General features: G+C 35.5%; 1 protein-coding gene across 1 annotated transcript in view; it reads right to left on the reverse strand.

Moving 5' to 3' along the window:
* Positions 1–766: 766 nt before the first annotated feature.
* The window catches only part of LOC132558114 (uncharacterized), a 48140-nt gene continuing 22660 nt past the window's right edge, over positions 767–26246 (reverse strand). Inside the window, exons 28-32 of the mRNA XM_060222643.1 lie at positions 14685–14768; positions 11546–11651; positions 9928–10078; positions 1436–4111; positions 767–782 (exon numbers count right to left, since the gene is read on the reverse strand). Coding sequence (XP_060078626.1) covers positions 3317–4111; positions 9928–10078; positions 11546–11651; positions 14685–14768 — 1136 coding nt within the window. The 3' untranslated portion in view covers positions 767–782; positions 1436–3316. The remainder of the gene's footprint in view (positions 783–1435; positions 4112–9927; positions 10079–11545; positions 11652–14684; positions 14769–26246) is intronic.

Raw genomic sequence — 26246 nt, forward strand, 5'->3', positions numbered from 1 at the left:
TATATATCAAAACAAAGTAACTCTTTGTAATGTTACAAAGCAAGAGAACTCTCTGGCCATTGTTTATGATATATCTGGAAACTGCACATAAACCTGACTGTGCTTGGTGTATCTATTTCTCAGCCACTGCAACACCGTTCTAAATATAATTTTGACAGATGATGTATAGATTAGAGTAATTTCACTCTATATAATAAAGTTATTCTTATATTATTTTGTAAATCTGATCATTTGAAAACGTGTCACTTATCAGTTGAATGATTCCCAATACCTGAAACCTTTAAATCCAGTAAATATTAAAGATGAGATATGTGTTTCACATAGAACATAGATAGCAATAAAATTCCACAACACTTCACAACTGTAATAACTTGTGGCAGTAAACATTGCAATTTTCATGATTTACTTTATTTATCAAACTTTAAATTTTAAATCATTGAAATCCTCAGATTAAAACAGATTTCTCTTACAAAAAGGGTCCATTAGGCCTGTATCACACAGATCTCTGTTACAACAGAGGTCCATTAGGCCTGTATCACACAGATCTCTGTTACAACAGGGGTCCATAAGGCCTGTATCACACAGATCTCTGTTACAACAGAGGTCCATTAGGCCTGTATCACACAGATCTCTGTTACAACAGGGGTCCATAAGGCCTGTATCACACAGATCTCTGTTACAACAGAGGTCCATTAGGCCTGTATCACACAGATCTCTGTTACAACAGAGGTCCATTAGGCCTGTATCACACAGATCTCTGTTACAACAGGGGTCCATAAGGCCTGTAGGTCGTGGTCCGGCATAAGAGGCCACCTGCCGGACCAGGTCTCTGTTACAATAAGACCCCTCGCGCGCTTACATCCGGGCCAACAAGAGTGATTAGTATAAGTTGACATAACTTGTTTCGCAATTGTTGTAAAATAAATAAAGTTTATATATATATAAGGCCTGTATCATACAGGTCTCTGTTACAAAAGAGGTCTATAAGGCCTGTATTATAGAGGTCTCTGTTACATCAGGGCTCCATTAGGCCTGTATCACACAGATCTCTGTTACAACAGAGGTCCATTAGGCCTGTATCATACAGGTCTCTGTTACAAAAGAGGTCTATAAGGCCTGTATTATACAGGTCTCTGTTATAACAGGGGTCCATTAGGCCTGTATCGTACAGATCTCTGTTACAACAGGGGTCCATTAGGCCTGTATCATACAGGTCCTCTTTAGGCCTGTATCACACAGGTCCCTGTTACAACAGTGGTCCATAAGGCCTGTATCAAACAGGTCTCTGTTACAAAAGAGGTCTATAAGGCCTGTATTATACAGGTCTCTGTTACATCAGGGCTCCATTAGGCCTGTATCACACAGATCTCTGTTACAACAGGGGTCTATAAGGCCTGTATCATACAGGTCCCTGTTACAACAGGGGTCCATAAACCTGTATCATACAGGTCTCTGTTACAACAGGGGTCCATTAGGCCTGTATCACACATGTCCCTGTTACAACAGGGGTCCATTAGGACTGTATCACACAGATCCCTGTTACAACAGGGGTCCATAAGGCCTGTATCATACAGGTCTCTGTTACAACAGGGGTCCATTAGGCCTGTATCACACATGTCCCTGTTAGAACAGGGGTCCATAAGGCCTGTATCACACAGGTCCTCGTTACAACAGGGGTCCATAAGGCCTGTATCATACAGGTCTCTGTTACAACATGGCTCCATTAGGCCTGTACTGAAGTATTGTTTGTCAGGTGAACTAGGAAAGAATTTATCAATTCCAAAATATTATCAATAAGATATTTTCATTCAACAGAAAATTATCAATGAAGGGATGCTAAATTCTGTCCATCAACTCAAAAGCACTAAGAACAAGCAGGTTAGTTTAAGAAATTAAAAGTTGTCTAGCTAATCTTTCAAAAATATAACTTAAATGCAATTCGATTTTTTATTGAGTAAGAAAAACAGAAACTTGAAACACCAAGATCCAGGTGATAACAAGCAGATTTAATCTTGACAAGTCAGCGAGGAGCCGAGTTTTGAACAATGGAATGTAAAACATGTCAACATGTGTTCAACAACCACCATCATTCCTCAGATAAGTAACAAAATCAATGCATGCACCAGGCTTTATACAACTTCTTCTTTAAAAACACAAAACATTCCTCATCATATCATGTACACACATGAATGTTCACTTCATAACTTTTTAAAACCTTAATGAATGCCAATTCATTGTTTAATTTTAAAACTGTCATATCTATCTGATCCAGTATCGTATGTTGGAGTCAGGATGTATAATGTTTTATATAAATTCAAAAGCAAATTATACAAACAGAGAATATTTCTAAAACATTGAAGACACATTATGGAAAACCAAACCCCATAAAACTGACAATGATGTGATGTCCATGTCCCTTCACTACACAGTATCTCAATGACTCTTAATATCCAGATTCCCCCAGGACATAGTAACACTGACCCTCAACATTACGGTCATTTCACTATATAGTATCTCAATGACTCTTAATATCCAGATTCCCCCAGGACATAGTAACACTGACCCTCAACATTACGGTCATTTCACTATATAGTATCTCAATGACTCTTAATATCCAGATTCCCCCACGACATAGTAACACTGACCCTCAACATTACGGTCATTTCACTATATAGTATCTCAATGACTCTTAATATCCAGATTCCCCCAGGACATAGTAACACTGACCCTCAACATTACGGTCATTTCACTATACAGTATCTCAGTGTCCCCTAACATCTAGGTCCCTTCACTACACAGTGACTCCTAACACGACCCCTAACACTGTGGCCCCTTCACTACACAGTAACTCAGTGACCCCTAACATCTAGGTCCCTTCACTACACAGTGACTCCTAACATGACCCCTGACACTGTGGCCCCTTCATTACACTGTAACTCAGTGACCCCTAACACCCAGGTCTTTCTATTGCTAAGTATCAAATAGACCCCTAACACCCAGGTCTTTCTATTGCTAAGTATCAAACAGACCCCTAACACCCAGGTCTTTCTATTGCTAAGTACCAAACAGACCCCTAACACCCAGGTCCTTCTATTGTTAAGTACCAAACAGACACGTAACACCCAGGTCCTTCTATTGCTAAGTACCAAACAGACCCCTAACACCCAGGTCCTTCTATTGCTAAGTACCAAACAGACACTTAACACCCAGGTCCTTCTATTGCTAAGTACCAAACAGACCCCTAACACCCAGGTCCTTCTATTGCTAAGTACCAAACAGACCCCTAACACCCAGTTACCACAGTGAGCTCTTTCTATCATTCTATGAGACAGTTGTCTATGTGCTGATTGATTTCAGTATTACTTATTTTATTATCAAATTCCTTCCCACATACAGGACAGTTCATGTTAGGTTTGGCTTCCTTCTTTGCTGTAGCCTTGGCAAACATCGACATGATGTTTGATTGTCGTGGCCGTTTGGCTGTTCTGGAAGATGCCTCGTTCTCAGCACTGCGTTTCTTAGAAACATTTTGTTTTCCTGAGTTCGAATCTTGTTTTGAGACTTGATGACTATTGCCAGCTTGAGTTCTGCAGTTTGCATCTGCAAGTTCTGACTTTGGGATAATTACACAGTCAGACTTTGAGTTATTTCCCTTATCTGAACTTTCAAGGTCACTTGAACTTTTCCTTGTAGTTCCTGAATCAGAACTTGACTCAGATGACACATGTTTGTTATCACTTTCTGACAATTTATTAGCATCCTGGCTGGATTTCGTGATATTATCACAGTGAGGCGATAAGGAGCTACTTTCCTCCTCAATTGATTGTGCATCAAAGCTGGTCTCTGATGGAGAACTAAACACACAAGGCTTGGATTCACTTTTTTGGATATTTTCATTGATGCTCTCAGTCTTCTTCTGGCCAGCAGATTTGAAGAAAGTTTTAAGTGTAACAGGTGGTCTGAGAGCTCGAGCTAGAGACTTGCCATTAACTTCAGTAACTTCCTCCACAACCAATGATCTCACTTCCTGTTTCCCATCATCCTCTGCACCACTTCCTGAAGCCTCACATCCACTGGTAGCAACACTACCATCTGGGTTTCGCATCATTACCTAGAAATATAATCACAGCTCACTGCATAACTGAATCACACCTACAAGATGTATATTGAACTGTAATTTAATTATGTTCCCAGAATGCCTTCTGATTTGTTTGTTTACAACTATATAACAATATTAAATAAAGGTAATATTCATAGAAAACACATAAAAAACAATGACATACAACAATCATGTAATACCGGACATCAACGTTACATTTGATACATGTGACTAGAAATACAACATGTTTATATTTAATTATTTGAAGATTACAAATTTCAGTGAGAACTAAATACTGACTTTCAGTGAGAACTAAATACTGACTTTCAGTGAGAACTAAATACTGACTTTCAGTGAGAACTAAATACTGACAGTGAGAACTAAATACTGACAGTGAGAACTAAATACTGACTTTCAGTGAGAACTAAATACTGACAGTGAGAACTAAATACAGACTTTCAGTAAGAACTAAATACTGACAGTGAGAACTAAATACTGACAGTGAGAACTAAATACTGACTTTCAGTGAGAACTAAATACTGACAGTGAGAACTAAATACTGATTTTCAGTGAAAACTAAATACTGACAGTGAGAACTAAATACAGACAGTAAGAACTAAATACTGACAGTAAGAACTAAATACTGACTTTCAGTGAGAACTAAATACAGACAGTAAGAACTAAATACTGACTTTCAGTGAGAACTAAATACTGACAGTAAGAACTAAATACTGACTTTCAGTGAGAACTAAATACTGACTGTAAGAACTAAATACTGACAGTGAGAACTAAATACTGACAGTGAGAACTAAATACTGACAGTAAGAACTAAATACTGACAGTGAGAACTAAATACTGACAGTGAGAACTAAATACTGATTTTCAGTGAAAACTAAATACTGACAGTGAGAACTAAATACAGACAGTAAGAATTAATACTGACAGTGAGAACTAAATACTGACTTTCAGTGAGAACTAAATACTGACTTTCAGTGAGAACTAAATACTGACAGTGAGAACTAAATACTGACAGTAAGAACTAAATACTGACAGTGAGAACTAAATACTGACAGTGAGAACTAAATACTGACAGTGAGAACTAAATACTGACAGTAAGAACTAAATACTGACTTTCAGTGAGAACTAAATATGACTCAGACTAAATACTGACAGTGAGAACTAAATACTGACAGTGAGAACTAAATACAGACAGTGAGAACTACATACTGACAGTAAGAACTAAATACTGACAGTGAGAACTAAATACTGACAGTGAGAACTAAATACAGACAGTGAGAACTAAATACTGACTTTCAGTAAGAACTAAATACTGACAGTGAGAACTAAATACAGACAGTGAGAACTAAATACTGACAGTGAGAACTAAATACTGACAGTGAGAACTAAATACTGACAGTGAGAACTAAATACAGACTTTCAGTAAGAACTAAATACTGACTTTCAATAAGAACTAAATACAGACAGTGAGAACTAAATACTGACAGTGAGAACTAAATACTGACAGTGAGAACTAAATACTGACAGTGAGAACTAAATACTGACTTTCAGTAAGAACTAAATACTGACAGTGAGAACTAAATACTGACTTTCAGTGAGAACTAAATACTGACAGTAAGAACTAAATACTGACAGTAAGAACTAAATACTGACTTTCAGTGAGAACTAAATACTGACAGTAAGAACTAAATACTGACTTTCAGTGAGAACTAAATACTGACAGTAAGAACTAAATACTGACTTTCAGTAAGAACTAAATACTGACTTTCAGTGAGAACTAAATACTGACTTTCAGTAAGAACTAAATACTGACAGTAAGAACTAAATACTGACTTTCAGTAAGAACTAAATACTGACAGTAAGAACTAAATACTGACTTTCAGTAAGAACTAAATACTGACAGTAAGAACTAAATACTGACAGTGAGAACTAAATACTGACTTTCAGTGAGAACTAAATACTGACAGTAAGAACTAAATACTGACAGTAAGAACTAAATACTGACAGTGAGAACTAAATACTGACAGTAAGAACTAAATACTGACAGTGAGAACTAAATACTGACAGTGAGAACTAAATACTGACAGTGAGAACTAAATACTGACTTTCAGTGAGAACTAAATACTGACAGTGAGAACTAAATACTGACTTTCAGTGAGAACTAAATACTGACTTTCAGTGAGAACTAAATACTGACTTTCAGTAAGAACTAAATACTGACAGTAAGAACTAAATACTGACTTTCAGTGAGAACTAAATACTGACTTTCAGTGAGAACTAAATACTGACTTTCAGTGAGAACTTTCAGTGAGAACTAAATACTGACTTTCAGTAAGAACTAAATACTGACAGTAAGAACTAAATACTGACAGTGAGAACTAAATACTGACAGTGAGAACTAAATACTGACTTTCAGTGAGAACTAAATACTGACAGTAAGAACTAAATACTGACTTTCAGTGAGAACTAAATACTGACTTTCAGTAAGAACTAAATACTGACAGTGAGAACTAAATACTGACTTTCAGACTTTGACAGTGAGAACTAAATACTGACAGTAAGAACTAAATACTGACAGTAAGAACTAAATACTGACTTTCAGTGAGAACTAAATACTGACTTTCAGTAAGAACTAAATACTGACAGTAAGAACTAAATACTGACTTTCAGTGAGAACTAAATACTGACAGTGAGAACTAAATACTGACAGTAAGAACTAAATAATGACAGTGAGAACTAAATACTGACTTTCAGTGAGAACTAAATACAGACAGTGAGAACTAAATACTGACAGTGAGAACTAAATACTGACAGTGGGAACTAAATACTGACAGTAAGAACTAAATACAGACTTTCAGTGAGAACTAAATGCTGACAGTAAGAACTAAATACAGACTTTCAGTGGGAACTAAATACTGACTTTCAGTGATAACTAAATACTGACTTTCAGTAAGAACTAAATACTGACAGTAAGAACTAAATACAGACTTTCAGTGAGAACTAAATACTGACAGTGAGAACTAAATACAGACTTTCAGTGAGAACTAAATACTGACAGTGAGAACTAATTACTGACTTTCAGTGAGAACTAAATACTGACTTTCAGTAAGAACTAAATAGTGACAGTGGGAACTAAATACAGACTTTCAGTGAGAACTAAATACTGACAGTGAGAACTAAATACTGTCCCTCAGTGAGAACGAAATACTGTCCTTCAGTGAGAACTGAATTCTGACTATCAGTTTTCTGTGGCTTGAAATTTTCTCTATGTTCAATCTTCCCAGGAGAATTTTAAAAAGCTAGGAAGCATAAAAATGATTTTTTTAATCGTAACTTGAGATTGTGTACTTAAAGCTGAAACTCTAATTTCCAGTTGGGTATGAATCCCACTTGACATGATAAGATTTCACATGACTGATATAGTGTACCCAGTAATCCAGCAATGATTTGAAGGCAGAAAGAAGAACATGCGTTTTAATTAGCTAACCCTGTTACAGGCTAACAATGTTTTATGTATGGGAGACTATCATTCACTCATCAGACTTTTTATTTTATCTAATGTTCTTAAACTAATCAATACATGAGAAGCTTTGTTGGATTTCCAACAGTTTAACACTTAAAATTCTGGCATAAATGATTTAAAATCTACTGTAAGCCATCAAATTCAATTATGTTAAACTTCCAAATCAGTCTTTGGAGTTTTAACCTAAACACTGAGCTTGGTAACAAAATCAGCTATTGACTGGAGCAAACTTAAATTGATTTGTCGTAACCTGCCACAGAAAAAGTTGTCACTACGAAGTCAGAATCCAATATGGTTTAGAGAAGCCAAAGTGCGCTCTGTAGAGATCTCTCCTTACCCGCAGTGTAGTCTTAAACTACTGATGTTTGGAAATCAATGTCAAAAATTAGTCAATTATCATCAGTTATAAGAGGCCTACTTAATGACCCTGATTGATGTAGCAGCTTAAGATGTGTACAGAGTTTCTTTTGAAGACGGAGTGGTGCTTGCTCCGATAACCACGATTACTAGCGGGAGTTTTTACAACATGCTCTCGCACAGTTTCCAAATCGAAACACTAATTACAGACAGTCATCAATTTTCACATGGAAGATTATGTTTCAGCTCATAATTAAAACAAATTAATAGTCAAAATGATTTCCAATGTCCCAGATGTCGAAGTTGTGATGACACATGAACATCTAAATAGGCACCATTGAATAAATGATAGGAAATCACCGATACTGAAACACAGAAAATGAACGTCCTGAAGATGAATAACGGTGAATGGAAAAGACAGAAAATAACTAATGTTATTTACGATGTGATAAAGGTGACTGACGGTTCGTTCCAACAGGTGTACAGTGTTTGCTATTATAATGAGTCATTTTTTAATTCATGATTGATGGTTATTTAAGTTGACAAAGCTAAAGTTGTTTGAGAACAACATAGATCGCCTATTGATAACATATTGCATGCACTGGTAAATACGAATTTACCCGGTTGGGCCCCACAACTACAACAAATATAGTTCAGCATATTGCCAATAATCCGTATACTTGCCTGAACTTTGGAAATTTTGAAGATATTTTTGATCCAGTACTGCTTGAAAACACTTGCTCAACAAGAAGCCCAAAGCCTCTATATATATATGATATGATAGTGGCTCAATGGGTTTAAGTTGTTCACCTGTTCAACTGCATACACAGAAGACTGTCAGTTCATGTCACTATCTGTAAACTTGAAATCCTATTCCTGAACCATGCTACTACAAAAATACCATGACTCTGGACCTATTGCTTGTTAAAAGAAGAAATTTGAAGTTCTTAACACATTTGACCCAAAGGACCTTGAAAGTAGGTCAAGTCAAACATTTGGACAAACTTTGTATCCCTTCATTCCAGGATGCTACAGGCCCAATATCAGCACCCTGGACCTTTTGCTTATTGAGAAGTTGTTTGAAATGTTTAAAACATTTGAACCCTGTATCCTTGAAAGTTGGTCAAGGTCATTCATTTGAATACATTTGGTAGCCCTACATCCAAGCATGCTACAGGCCTAATATCAATACCCTGGACCTTTTGATTATTGAGAAGCAGTTGTTTGAATGGAAAGTTTATGTGTGATGGACGCTGCATGATGACGGATAAAACATTTTAACAGAGATCATGTAGGATATTAGTTACAACTTCATTCAGCCTTTCAAGAAAAGAAGCTAACTTTCAGTCATACCAAACAACAAAATCAGATTACAAGACACTTGGAGATAAAATGGTGATTCATAAATAAATATTTTCATTTTATTGATACTAAATTTCCAGTTGTTAATACATGCCAGGTTAAACAAATTCTATACAGTATAAGATTTCTGATCTTAAATTTAAAACAAATTACCAGATTTGTCATATGGACCACAAGTTTACTATATATTGAATTTGACAATACAATTCCTGATCCTGAGTCAGATCTACAAGATTTTACCAGTCACTGATATACCTAGGCTCCACCATGTACTTCTCCACCATGTACTGATATACTTACAGACTGAGAGAGATGTACTTCTCCACCATGTACTGATATACTTACAGACTGAGAGAGCTGTACTTCTTCACCATGTACTGATATACTTACAGACTGAGAGAGCTGTACTTCTCCACTGTGTACTGATATACTTACAGACTGAGAGATCTGTACTTCTTCACCATGTACTGATATACTTACAGACTGAGAGAGCTGTACTTCTCCACTGTGTACTGATATACTTACAGACTGAGAGAGCTGTACTTTTTCCGTGTACCAATATACTTACAGACTGAGAGAGCTGTACTTTTTCCACCATGTACTGGTCCTTGAGGACTTTCTCTACTTCAGACAGAAGGATGACAGGGTAGCGAACTCCCACCACCCTTTCCCCACTGTCTAATTGTACACGTACAACACGAACAGACGACTCAGATTTACTGTAATATAAAGGATAACTTTATCATAGCGAATCTGTCTAGGAATCCGACTTAATGTACCCACACAATAGACATATACACCAATCAAATTTATTGTACCCACACTAAACATACAGATGACTCAGACTTTCTGTACCCACACTAAATGTACAGATAACTCAGACTTTCTGTACCCACTAAATGTACAGATAACTCAGACTTTCTGTACCCACACTAAACATACAGATAACTCAGACTTTCTGTACCCACACTAAACGTACAGATAACTCAGACTTTCTGTACCCACACTAAACATACAGATAACTCAGACTTTCTGTACCCACACTAAACATACAGATAACTCAGACTTTCTGTACCCACACTAAACGTACAGATAACTCAGACTTTCTGTACCCACACTAGATGAACAGATAACTAAGACTTTCTGTACCCACACTAAACAAGCAACATATGCAATAAGGATTATGCAAATATACTGCTATTTTGAATAATACATGCAATATGTAAGAGTGACTATCATACAACGAAGATTTTTCAGATTATGCTGTTTAGTCAAATGCATTGACTTGAAAGATCAATTACCTCTATTCTATGTGTGACACTCCTGAGTATATACAGCACAACCTCACCTCCCCAAACGTGTATTCCTTGCATATTCCCTATTCATCAAACTGATCTCTTGCTTGTGACCATGTCCTTATACAATCATGGTTATTTCACAATAATTAACTTGAGTCACTGTTCTACGAAAATCCGTCATCCATTAAACATGTTTCATCACTTCACTATGTGTTCACAAAATGACACCTATCCAATGACGAAACGGGTGTCTTATCTGACAGTTTTTTATTTTACCTTGGTCACACATGAGAATGTTGGATTGGTTGAGGTGTTCGCCACGACACAATTAAAGTCTGTACCACCACGTATATGTACAGTAGCATTTCTAGTCATCCCTACATGCCAAATTTTGTGGAAATTGGACACCATGTAAATTTAAACCAAGCAGAAGCCACTAGGTGGCCATTTTGTCCAATCAGAAAACAGGTGTCACCATTGTTTCTATTGCCATATCTACTTATAAACCATTTACATTAAAATCGGACATCATCTTAATTCTCCAACAAGTTCCCAATTTTGTACTGCAATAGTTTTTAAACTAGAAAATATTCTGTTTGTCAAGTCGACTTTAGTTGGAAAAAAAACCTCTCAAAACAATTACCAGGTATATTGGAAACGTTTGAGGTAATTCTGTATAGGATCATAGTAATGGTGCTTCATGCCCATGTCTTAATCATGAAAATGAAAGGTATGAAATCAATCACAGGTGGACACCAGTCATTCATAGGATATTAATATCATGATAGTCTAGAACCTCTGATTACCCAAAAACCTCTCATTTCTGAAACTAATCACTTCATCCAAATGAGTATAAATTAGTGGAGTTTGGTTGTATAATGTACTGACCTGAGGTTGAGTTTGGAGGAAAACCGGTTCAGGGTGGCTTCTAGTACAGACATTAGTGAGACAATACTTCCACACACTAAGTGAATGTTGTAACACCTTTTGCCAACTGTAAAATCAAAGAAATGACTTAACACAACCTTCCTGGTCAAGGGAGGTAACACATGACAGCTAGTCATATCAAGGGGGGTAATACATGTCAGTTGGTCATATTAAGGGAGGTAATTCATGTCAGTTCAGGGGAGTAATACATGACAGTTGGTCAAGTCATTGGAGTAATACATGACCGTTGGTCAGATGTGGGGAGGGTATACATGTCATTTGGTTATTTCAAGAGTGGTAAAACAGGGTCATATAAGGGTAGGTTATACAAATGTTTACATGTCATGTCAAGGGAGGTAAAACATGTCAGATGGTCATATCAAGGGAGGTAATACATGTCAGTCATTCATATCAGAGGAGGTAATTAATGTTTGTTGGTCAAGTCAGACGAGGTAATACATGTCTGTTGGTTAAGTTAGGGGAGGTAATACATGTCAGTTATTCATATCAAGGGAGGTAATACATATAAGGTATTCATATCAAGGAAGGTAACACATGTCAGTTATTCATATCAAGGGAGGTAATACATGTCAGTCATTCATATCAGGGGAGGTAATACATGTTTCTTGGTCAAATCAGGGAAAGCATGTCAGTTAGTCATATCAAGAGAGGTTATACCTATCAGTTGGTTAAGCCAGGGGAGATAACACATGTCCTTGGGTCAAGGGGGAGTTAACATGTCAGTCTTCCATTTCTGCAGAGACAACAAACATTTTCTGATCAGGTAGAATGTTTATCCAATTTTCATGTTCTTTTTCAAGAGGACAACAGACACATGATAGAAGCTGTTTATCCCAACACTCAACAATTACTGTCTCTGATATAATGAAGTATTGCATTTTCCCCAATCATGCATCAAGTGATTGAAGCCAGACCTTATCACAGAAGGTCAATAAAATACTGTTGTTAAAGTTAAAAGACCACTTTGGTGGGTAGGATGATGTCCAGAATGGCCTCCATTACCTGAGATTTCTTCTAGTTGTCTCTATCTAATGGTGGTACATTACATGGACAATTATGGAGAGCAGTTTCCATGTCATTCATTGACAAGTGTAACTATTTCATAATACCAAAAGGTCTAGACAAGATGGCTAGAGTAAACTAGAAATAAGGGTTAGAGACGCAGAGCCCCTCATCAACCTTTCAATGATTGTTACTGACCAAATGATATCTATAATTACTCATTGTCTTCTAACATCCATTACTAAATCAATAAAAAACAATTTAAACTAGAGGATGTCTGTAACACATGCATATCCCTGCTTCTATACATGTAAGTCTCATTTTAAATAAAGTTTCAGAAGTTGTCAAATTTGACCTTTGACCTTGTAACATTGACTGTTGACCTCCCTAATATAATAAGGTTTAGAAGTTGATGTTATAACACTATGGGAGTAAATGTGAACTAAATTTGTTCGGAGGTGATCAAGATTTAATACTGATTCTGAATGGGACACCATGCAATATATTGACATCAGTTACACCAGGCGCCTCGTTTCCCCAACTAAAATGGAAGTCAAACATCCATATGAAATCTAGTAAGTGAAAATAAAAGACAGTCCTGAGAAAAGGTTTCTATACTTGCTTTTGTTTCTGTAGATAAAAATACCTTACAGAATTAATCCTGGTTTTTTCCACCATGTGACCTTGACGTTCGACAGATTTCGTTAAAGGTATAACTTTGAGTACTACACCTATCAAATCAGTCAATTTTGACAAATACACTGATGCAGTTCATGAGTTGTGATATAAAATCTGAGTAACCATTTCCAATTTATTTTCATTTATCCAGTTAATTTCAAAATTAAACATTCACAACCAGGCATTGAGAAACCTACATTTAAAGTTTGAGAAAGATCCTTTGTGACCTACGCAAGAAATTGTGATAAAAAGAACTTTAAAGGACAAATGGACTGCAGATAAATTGTGGGCATAGGACAAACAATGGACAAAAGAGTAATTTTAACCATCCATCATATTGTAAAGATCTAAAATCACCTTTATCTACACTAAGAGGTTATTGTAAACTTCACTTTCTCAAATGTGTCCTGTCCTCAGGAGGACCAGTCCCTCTCTTTTATATGAAATTTAGTCCTATAAACCTAATTAAGGAGGACCAGTCCCTCTCTTTTATATGAAATTTAGTCCTATAAACCTAATTAAGGCATTTATTTTATATGAAATTTAGTCCTATAAACCTAATTAAGGAGGACCAGTCCCTCTCTTTTATATGAAATTTAGTCCTATAAACCTAATTAAGGAGGACCAGTCCCTCTCTTTTATATGAAATTTAGTCCTATAAACCTAATTAAGGAGGACCAGTCCCTCTCTTTTATATGAAATTTAGTCCTATAAACCTAATTAGTCCCTCTCTTTTATATGAAATTTAGTCCTATAAACCTAATTAAGGAGGACCAGTCCCTCTCTTTTATATGAAATTTAGTCCTATAAACCTAATTAAGGAGGACCAGTCCCTCTATTTTATATGAAATTTAGTCCTATAAACCTAATTAAGGCATTTTCTTTCTGCACCAGCAGTGTCTATAAAGCTATTCATTGTGTTTTACAAACAACAGAGGAAAAATCATTGAGCTCCACAAATTACTTGTCTGACAGAACAAAAGAAGGCTTTACTTGTGTTACAATAAACTTTACCTGTGTTACAGGACAATAGAAGACTTTACTTGTGTTACAGGACAATAGAAGACTTTACTTGTATTACAGGACAATAGAAGACTTTACTTGTATTACAGGACAATAGAAGACTTTACTTGTGTTACAGGACAATAGAAGGCTTTACTTGATAAGACAATAGACTTAACTTGTGTTACAGGACAATAGAAGACTTCACTTTTCTTACAGGACAATAGACTTTACTTGTCATACAGGACAACAGACTTTACTTGTCATACAGGACAATAGACTTTACTTGTCATACAGGACAATAGAAGACTTTACTTGTGTTACAGGACAATAGACTTTACTTGTCATACAGGACAATAGAAGACTTTACTTGTCTTACAGGACAAAAGAATCTTACCTTTACAGCGACGACCATTCTTACAAGAGTTTCCATGGATACACTGGTTCAGAGTTTGTTCATACAGCTCCGTCCATGCCTTCTCTGTAACATACGGTCATTCTACATGTATAAACATGTAAACAAAACCTACCCATATACAAAAGTTCAGATGATCATGTGTACACTGAAATGTAAGCTAACTTGTTGAAAGTGACAAATGTGGTCACTGAAATATTCTGAACAAGAGATCCTGGTGCCCACCATTATATCACCTTTATCGGTTTGATACTTTTTGTTCAAATAAAGTTGTAAACGGTTACATCACTGTTTCCTCATCAGAGGTGTTGGCTACTCTTTATGGTATTTTTTTCCAATATATTTTTCAGATAAGCTGAATTTTGTCTGCGATCCTGCCCTTGCCTCGACCATCACCATAGATACGATCCTCATGTCCACACTACTGTTACTCCTCGTACCCATCATCTTGTGAGGAGACAACGTTGCGACATCAAAGCACATAAGATGTCAATCATCAGGGATTTCCTCAAAATCACCATTCCCATGTTTTGCAAAGAAACAACGAAAATTCAACATCCTATGAATAATGACCCAAACATAAAACCTACTGGGCCAAATCTAGTGCAGTAAACAGAGGGATCCCGGGGATCACAGGTCAAAGGTCAAGGATTTGGGGATGACAGGAGATACAACAGGCTGTACAGCTATGGGTGTGAGACAAACACATATTCATATGGACAGAATCTGGAGGAAAGTTGGCAAACAGTACTAGACATCCAAGTTAGAATGTAGCCTGCATAAAGTCAAAGAAATATCACAATGAATGAATCCACGAAAACTTCAATATGAGCCATATGCAGAACTGGTGACATTGAATGATAATATGAAAACAGATCATCAGAAGGAACGAAAATTAATGACGTGAATGGCTCTGATGTTTATTACTGCCTCAAATAGCGAACATAAACCAATACATCAACAATGTATAAAGAAATTCTCTGTATGCAAATTAACATTTGAAATCTTCACTGTAAACTTGTAAGTACCAATTATTCTGACGCTCTATGAATGTCAGAATAACTTGCACTATGTGAACTTGTGTAACAGCAATAACAGATGATTCCTGGTATAGTTCTGATGTTTACATTGTTACAGTGTGTTTGTTGGTATATAGTTCATTTATCCTTTGTCTGTTTATTGTTAACTTTTGGATATTTTATGTTAGAAAATAAAGAAAATAGATATTTTACATTTTATGTGCTTCATCCCATGTACTACATGGTTTTATGTGCTAAATCCCATGTACTACATGGTTTTAGGTGCTAAATCCCATGTACTACATGGTTGTATGCTCTACATCCCCTGTGCTACATGGTTTTATGGTATAGTCCCATACTTCATTGTTATATCTGGTAACACAAGGAATGATAAAACACTGATTGTAAGTTTACCAATTACTGATCCTACAGACACATAACAGTACTGATCCTACAGATATATAACAGTCAGGTGTAAGTTTACCAATTACTGATCCTACAGACATATAACAGTCAGGTGTAAGTTTACCAATTACTGATCCTACAGACACATAACAGTACTGATCCTACAGATATATAACAGTCAGGTGTAAGTTTACCAATTACTGATCCTACAGACATATAACAGTACTGATCCTACAGATATATAACAGTCAGGTGTAAGTTTACCAATTACTGATCCTACAGACACATAACAGTACTGATCCTACAGATATATAACAGTCAGGTGTAAGTTTACAATTACTGATCCTACAGACACATAACAGTACTGATCCTACAGATATATAACAGTCAGGTGTAAGTTTACCAATTACTGATCCTACAGACACATAACAGTACTGATCCTACAGATATATAACAGTCAGGTGTAAGTTTACCAATTACTGATCCTACAGACACATAACAGTACTGATCCTACAGATATATAACAGTCAGGTGTAAGTTTACCAATTACTGATCCTACAGACACATAACAGTACTGATCCTACAGATATATAACAGTCAGGTGTAAGTTTACCAATTACTGATCCTACAGACACATAACAGTACTGATCCTACAGATATATAACAGTCAGGTGTAAGTTTACCAATTACTGATCCTACAGATATATAACAGTCAGGTGTAAGTTTACCAATTACTGATCCTACAGACACATAACAGTACTGATCCTACAGATATATAACAGTCAGGTGTAAGTTTACCAATTACTGATCCTACAGACACATAACAGTACTGATCTACAGATATATACAGTCAAGTGTAAGACTGATACAGACACATAACACTGTACAGACACAGTACTGATCCTACAGATATATAACAGTCAGGTGTAAGTTTACTGATCCTACAGACACATAACAGTACTGATCCTACAGATATATAACAGTCAGGTGTAAGTTTACCAATTACTGATCCTACAGACATATAACAGTACTGATCCTACAGATATATAACAGTCAGGTGTAAGTTTACCAATTACTGATCCTACAGACACATAACAGTACTGATCCTACAGATATATAGGTGTAAGTTTACCACTGATCCTACAGACACATAACAGTACTGATCCTACAGACACATAACATTACTGATCCTACAGACACATAACAGTACTGATCCTACAGATATATAACAGTCAGGTGTAAGTTTACCAATTACTGATCCTACAGACACATAACAGTACTGATCCTACAGTTTACCAATATATAACAGTCAGGTGTACCAATTACTGATCCTACAGACACATAACAGTACTGATCCTACAGATATATAACAGTCAGGTGTAAGTTTACCAATTACTGACTACAGACACATTACTGATCCTACAGACACATAACAGTACTGATCCTACAGATATATAACAGTCAGGTGTAAGTTTACCAATTACTGATCCTACAGATACATAACAGTACTGATCCTACAGATACATAACAGTACTGATCCTACAGACACATAACAGTACTGATCCTACAGATATATAACAGTCAGGTGTAAGTTTACCAATTACTGATCCTACAGACACATAACAGTACTGATCCTACAGATATATAACAGTCAGGTGTAAGTTTACCAATTACTGATCCTACAGACACATAACAGTACTGATCCTACAGATATATAACAGTCAGGTGTAAGTTTACCAATTACTGATCCTACAGACACATAACAGTACTGATCCTACAGATATATAACAGTCAGGTGTAAGTTTACCAATTACTGATCCTACAGACACATAACAGTACTGATCCTACAGATATATAACAGTCAGGTGTAAGTTTACCAATTACTGATCCTACAGACACATAACAGTACTGATCCTACAGACATATAACAGTCAGGTGTAAGTTTACCAATTACTGATCCTACAGACACATAACAGTACTGATCCTACAGACACATAACAGTACTGATCCTACAGACACATAACAGTACTGATCCTACAGACACATAACAGTACTGATCCTACAGACACATAACAGTACTGATCCTACAGACACATAACAGTACTGATCCTACAGACACATAACAGTACTGATCCTACAGATATATAACAGTCAGGTGTAAGTTTACCAATTACTGATCCTACAGACACATAACAGTACTGATCCTACAGATATATAACAGTCAGGTGTAAGTTTACCAATTACTGATCCTACAGACACATAACAGTACTGATCCTACAGACATATAACAGTCAGGTGTAAGTTTACCAATTACTGATCTTACAGACACATAACAGTACTGATCCTACAGATATATAACAGTCAGGTGTAAGTTTACCAATTACTGATCCTACAGATACATAACAGTACTGATCCTACAGATATATAACAGTCAGGTGTAAGTTTACCAATTACTGATCCTACAGACACATAACAGTACTGATCCTACAGATATATAACAGTCAGGTGTAAGTTTACCAATTACTGATCCTACAGATACATAACAGTACTGATCCTACAGATATATAACAGTCAGGTGTAAGTTTACCAATTACTGATCCTACAGATACATAACAGTACTGACCCTACAGATATATAACAGTCAGGTGTAAGTTTACCAATTACTGATCCTACAGATATATAACAGTCAGGTGTAAGTTTACCAATTACTGATCCTACAGATACATAACAGTACTGATCCTACAGATATATAACAGTCAGGTGTAAGTTTACCAATTACTGATCCTACAGATACATAACAGTACTGACCCTACAGATATATAACAGTCAGGTGTAAGTTTACCAATTACTGATCCTACAGATATATAACAGTCAGGTGTAAGTTTACCAATTACTGATCCTACAGATACATAACAGTACTGATCCTACAGATATATAACAGTCAGGTGTAAGTTTACCAATTACTGATCCTACAGACATATAACAGTCAGGTGTAAGTTTACCAATTACTGATCCTACAGACACATAACAGTACTGATCCTACAGATATATAACAGTCAGGTGTAAGTTTACCAATTACTGATCTTACAGACACATAACAGTACTGATCCTACAGATATATAACAGTCAGGTGTAAGTTTACCAATTACTGATCTTACAGACACATAACAGTACTGATCCTACAGATATATAACAGTCAAGTGTAAGTTTACCAATTACTGATCCTACAGACACATAACAGTACTGATCCTACAGACACATAACAGTACTGATCCTACAGATATATAACAGTCAGGTGTAAGTTTACCAATTACTGATCCTACAGACACATAACAGTACTGATCCTACAGATATATAACAGTCAGGTGTAAGTTTACCAATTACTGATCCTACAGACACATAACAGTACTGATCCTACAGACACATACCAGTACTGATCCTACAGATATATAACAGTCAGGTGTAAGTTTACCAATTACTGATCCTACAGACACATAACAGTACTGATCCTACAGATATATAACAGTCAGGTGTAAGTTTACCAATTACTGATCCTACAGACACATAACAGTACTGATCCTACAGATATATAACAGTCAGGTGTAAGTTTACCAATTACTGATCCTACAGACACATAACAGTACTGATCCTACAGACATATAACAGTCAGGTGTAAGTTTACCAATTACTGATCCTACAGACACATAACAGTACTGATCCTACAGATATATAACAGTCAGGTGTAAGTTTACCAATTACTGATCCTACAGACACATAACAGTACTGATCCTACAGATATATAACAGTCAGGTGTAAGTTTACCAATTACTGATCCTACAGACACATAACAGTACTGATCCTACAGACACATACCAGTACTGATCCTACAGATATATAACAGTCAGGTGTAAGTTTACCAATTACTGATCCTACAGACACATAACAGTACTGATCCTACAGACACATAACAGTACTGATCCTACAGACACATAACAGTACTGATCCTACAGACACATAACAGTACTGATCCTACAGATATATAACAGTCAGGTGTAAGTTTACCAATTACTGATCCTACAGACACATAACAGTACTGATCCTACAGATATATAACAGTCAGGTGTAAGTTTACCAATTACTGATCCTACAGATACATAACAGTACTGATCCTACAGATATATAACAGTGAGGTGTAAGCTTAACAATTACTGATCCTACAGACATATAACAGTACTGATCCTACAGATATATAACAGTCAGGTGTAAGTTTATCAAAACAATTTACACCAATTATCACATTTTAGACAGATGATAATTTAAGGATAATTTCATTTTGATTAAAAAAGAAAAAGCATTTTAGGTAAATGTGAATGAAAACATTAATTTCTGATATTAGTTTTCTGATCAGAGTCAAGCTACTAAAGCAATTATTGACGATAAATCAGGGAGATTCTTACAAAATATTGTTAAACAAATGTGTTCATAGTATATCAGTTATTGCCCATTGATCAATTAGATTGAATCTTGCAAAATCAATAGCTGAAAATTGACAAACTAGGGGTGACAGTAAAACAACCATTGATACCCGAACAATCACAGAGGCTCTTCAGAAAATAATCGCTGATAATTGTCCAAAGTAGAATCACCCTTACTAAAACAGTCAGAGACACCGGACTAATCAGGGCACTATTTTACAATGTTCAGAGACTATTAAAACTATTTAGTTTAAGCAATAACACTATTGTTCTAAGCAATACATAAAATGCTCCCTCCACATCACTGTTCATTGTTTGAAGAACTTTCTCGTTCAACTTTTTTTAATCACTGTTCATTGTTTGAAGAACTTTCTCGTTCAACTTTTTTTAATCGTTCAACTTTTTTTAAACAAAATGTTTAAAATTGAACAATGTGATCATGAATATGAAAGTCACATTGTGATAGTGTAATTGTTTTCATGTCAAATTTTCTTGTTTTATACTATAATCACTATTTCCTATGCATTTGGTTTTTACCTACATATTTAAACCAAGAGTATAATCATTAAATCTGTAGGTAAGTGTATATATTGTCTCTGTTTCAGAATTACCCAATTAATTTGCTGTGTATTGTTTTTGTAAAGAACCCTGTTATAATTTACTTAACTTTTGTCCTCTACTGTAGATATATATGATAGACTTGAGAGTCAATAACACCAGCAGGGACAAGGGAATGTACATTTTTGTACTTATTATAATCTTATACCTATACGCAACCTAACAGGATTGTTTTTCAATTTGAGTATAATTTTCCAATTAAATGTTTCCTGACATTGTTTATTTCAAAGAAATTGTTTAGGAGGTCACTGATTATCATTATAATACGTTTTCAGAGTGCAAGTGTATTTGTATGGTATAGTGTATGACATTTCTGTGTCCCTGCATATTGGTTCATTATGACTTATAAGTTTATACAATACCCTGTGTGACTTTTCTGTGTTCCTCAATATGTTTGTATGGTACAGCGTAGTGCTTTTCTGTGTTCCTGCGTATGTTTATAAGGTACAGCATATGACTTTTCTGTGTTCCTGCGTATGTTTGTATGGTACAGCGTAATGCTTTTCTGTGTTCCTGCGTATGTTTGTATGGTACAGCGTAATGCTTTTCTGTGTTCCTGCATATGTTTGTACGGTACAGCATATGACTTTTCTGTGTTCCTGCGTATTGCTACAGTATGACTGCTACATTTGTACAGTACAGCGTATGACTTTTCTGTGTTCCTGCGTATGTTTGTACGGTACAGCGTATGACTTTTCTGTGTTCCTGCGTATGTTTGTGTGGCAGAGTGTATGACTTTTCTGTGTTCCTGCGCATGTTTGCGCGGCAGTGTGTGACTTTTCAGTGTTCCTGCGTATGCATGCGCGGCACAGTGTATGACTTTTCTGTATTCCCTGTGTATTGTTGCAGTATGACTGCTACATATGTACAGTACAGCGTATGACTTTTCTGTGTTCCTGCATATGTTTATAAGGTACAGCATATGACTTTTCTGTGTTCCTGCATATGTTTATAAGGTACAGCGTATGACTTTTCTGTGTTCCTGCGTATTGGTACAGTATGATTTCTACTATGACTTTTCTCTGATCCCTGCGTATTGGTACAGTAGGACTTCTATGTTTGTACGGTACAGCGTATGACTTTTCTGTGTTCCTGCATATGTTTATAAGGTACAGCGTATGACTTTTCTCTGATCCCTGCGTATTGGTACAGTATGATTTCTACTATGACTTTTCTCTGATCCCTGCGAATTGGTACAGTAGGACTTCTATGTTTGTACGGTACAGCGTATGACTTTTCTGTGTTCCTGCGTATTGGTACAGCATGACATCTTCATTTGTACGGTACAGTGTGTGACTTTTCTCTGATCCCTATGTATTTGTAAAGTATGTATATGGTGTATGTGATCAGTGATCCCCAATTATCAGTACTAAATAATTTTGGTGTATTTCTGATCTCTGAGTTTCTGTATGTTTTTCTTGTGTGGTGTACAGTATCATACAGCATAATTCTAATCTGTTTTGTGATCTCTGTTTATCATTATTTTGGTGTATTTCCCCAAGTACCCTGGCTACAGTATATATGTAGGGTGATCTGATGTGTATAAAGGCAATACATTGTATAAATATATCAATGTTTCTCTGTATGATATATTCACATCAAGTATGGGTACACATGTATCATACATTTGGTTAAATCAGTTGATTGTGAAAGTGTTCCTATCTCACCAGATATATGTGTTTAATAAATGTATACTTTATATATATATTGTACATTGTAGACTTTAGAAACTTAATGCCCTGTCTGCAGGTGCAATTTCACAAATTAATTTTGTCATAACTTGTGCATTTTTAATGTTTCAAAGAACTGAATTATGACAGCTGATTTTGTTCAGCAAATATTTATCAATATATATGTTTTATGAAATGATAATGGCCCTCACAATGACTCAACAACCGAGAAATCCACTAGCTTTGTCTAACTGCTGAATCAACCCTACTGGTTTCTGTCCGTTAATCCTTCATACAATATACAAGTCCAATCTATCTATCGACCAAGTTAACATAAGCCAAGTACAGACGTTTTCTAACGCAGGTGAGTCTGATACTTGGAAAAGACATCAGCTGTGTGATTCAGCTTTACAATGCAGATAAATATCTGTATTGTCGTTAGACATAACAACTACTAGAGAATATGACCTAAATGTACTAGGACAGGCCCAAACATAATATGTACTAAGTTGGGGCCTGACATACCACGTATATGGTCATGGTCAGACATAATATGCAGATATGATATGTACTAAGTCATGACCTGACATACTGCGTATAAGGTCGTGGTCAGACATAATACGCAGACATGATATGTACTAAGTCATGACCTGACATACTGCGTATAAGGTCGTGGTCAGACATAATACGCAGATATGATATGTACTAAGTCATGGCCTGATGTAATACGTACAAGGTCGTGGTCAGACATAATATGCAGACATGATATGTACTAGGCCAGGCTAGACATAATACAAACTAGGTCGGGGCCAGATATATACTACTAGGTTGGGGCCAGACAATACATATATGGTCAGGGTCAGACATAATACATACCAGGTCGGGGCCAGACATCTAGTGTATGACATTCCACTCTACACATCTTAAATCTCTTGTCTAACAAAATGTGCCCACTCATGGGTTTTTCTATAAATCCACACATTTTTTTTTATACATTTGTAATTTTATATTAGAAGTTTAACATCTTTATCTTCTTAAATATTGTAGATTAGGTTTTCTTTGTAAAACAAACACCATATACATAATCTATGAAGAATTCTGAAGTTTTCAAACCAAATGGTGTGTAAGGATGTGCTAACTCCATATACATCCTGATGTCCTTTAACATATATCAGGGGATCTTAATACAAATATACAGCTATTTAACAAATCTATAAAAAGGAAATATTGAGATATACAGATGTATATTTATTGGACAAATTTTTTAAAGAAAATATTGAAATCTATTTATGCCAATATACAGCTGTGTAACAAATATATAAAGAAAAGGATGAAATATTGAAATGTACAGCTTTTTTTACAAATTTAAAAAGAAAATAGTGAAGTAAACAGATTTCAAAAATAACTATTTAACAAATTTGTATAGAATATATCTAAAATATACAGATGAACAGCTGTTCAACATGTTTTTTTTTAAAAATATTGAAATATATGTGAAGTTTATCAATAAATTAAAGGGCAAAAAATATAAATATGTATATATATATATATATATATTATAAAATAATACTCAAGTGTATTGAAATATTCAGGTATATAAAAAGTTACAAAAACTGTTTAAACATTCTTATCTTTAAAGTATTTTGAAATGGAAGACATTCCTGCTTAAAAAAAGACCAAAACAAAAAAGAATTCAAATATTCACTTTGAAAATATATGATATATTCTGATATTATACATTAATTTAGAACTGTTTTAGCATGCTTTATACTTTGTGGTAAGTAAATCTGACCTATTTGAATACATGGTTAGTAAGAAAGAGGTCAGCATGCTTCTACAGTCTTATCATCCAGGACTATTTTGATCAGTTAACAGAAAAGGCATGTGTGTGTGGTACCTTGTTTTCACCAAAACGGTCAAAGTTTACATACATGAAGCTTTATCTGGTATCTGAACGACCTTGTCCTTTAGTTAGAAAACGCCATGGGAGATACCTGTACCATGAACCTTGTGTAAACCTTCTCTGGACATTTAAGAAAGAGATGATTTTAAAGTTAACCTTCAGTTATAGTACACAATTTGGCATTTTCAAACATGATCACCTCTACATGTTGCTTGAAATTATTGATCAATATGTCATGATACAAAATTAAGATATAAAATGCGAGGAAACCCAATGTCATGAAAATCAGTGAGACAAATGTGTAAAAGTGTATCTATTGAATAGATGTTATTTATACAGGCACCCTGAGATAATAATAGAAATTCTCAACAAATAGTGTTTTATCTATTTATTTATTTTTATTTTGAAACTATATATGGAATTATTCATTTTCTGAGAGTCAAAAAGGCTAAAATTAAGCAGTTGACAAAACATTTTTTATCTCTGTACACCACTGTTTATATAAAGAGATGTTACTTGTATCTTCCGATGGGTTTTTTGGTGTATGATACAATTTTGATATCACTTCCATTGACTTTTATATATAACCAATACTTCATAATCTATTCATAACTCACAAATATTAGCATGATTTTCTCATATATTAGATACCGAGCTTAATACAAGTTCTAACTCTTTATTGAATCAAACTTAATAAAATACTGTTTCTGAACTTTCACTGTTCTGTTAGAGAACAGATCTTCATCCGAACTTGTACTAATGACCTTCATCAGAACTTGTCCTGATGACCTTCATCAGAACTTGTACTAATGACCTTCATCAAAACTTGTACTAATGACCTTCATCAGAACTTATACTAATGACCTTCATCCGAACTTGTACTAATGACCTTCATCAGAACTTGTAATAATGACCTTCATCCGAACTTGTCCTGATGACCTTCATCAGAACTTGAACTAATCACCTTCATCAGAACTTGTCCTGATGACCTTCATCAGAACTTGTCCTGATGACCTTCATCAGAACTTGAACTAATCACCTTCATCAGAACTTGAACTGACGATCTTCATCAGAACTTGTACTAATGACCTTCATCAGAACTTGTACTAATGACCTTCATCAGAATTTGAACTAGCAACCTTCATCAGAACTTGTACTGATGACCTTCATCAGAAATTGTACTAATGACTTTTATCAGAACTTGTCCTGATGACCTTCATCAAACTTGAACTAATGACCTTCATCAGAACTTGTCCTGATGACCTTCATCAGAACTTGTACTAATGACCTTCATCAGAACTTGAACTAATCACCTTCATCAGAACTTGAACTGACGATCTTCATCAGAACTTGTACTAATGACCTTCATCAGAATTTGAACTAGCAACCTTCATCAGAACTTGTACTGATGACCTTCATCAGAAATTGTATTAATGACCTTTATCAGAACTTGT

The sequence above is a fragment of the Ylistrum balloti genome, unplaced genomic scaffold, assembly GCF_031769215.1.
Source record: "Ylistrum balloti isolate Yb309-2 unplaced genomic scaffold, AGI_CSIRO_Ybal_v1 Utg370758, whole genome shotgun sequence".
In the NCBI taxonomy this organism is placed as follows: domain Eukaryota; kingdom Metazoa; phylum Mollusca; class Bivalvia; order Pectinida; family Pectinidae; genus Ylistrum; species Ylistrum balloti.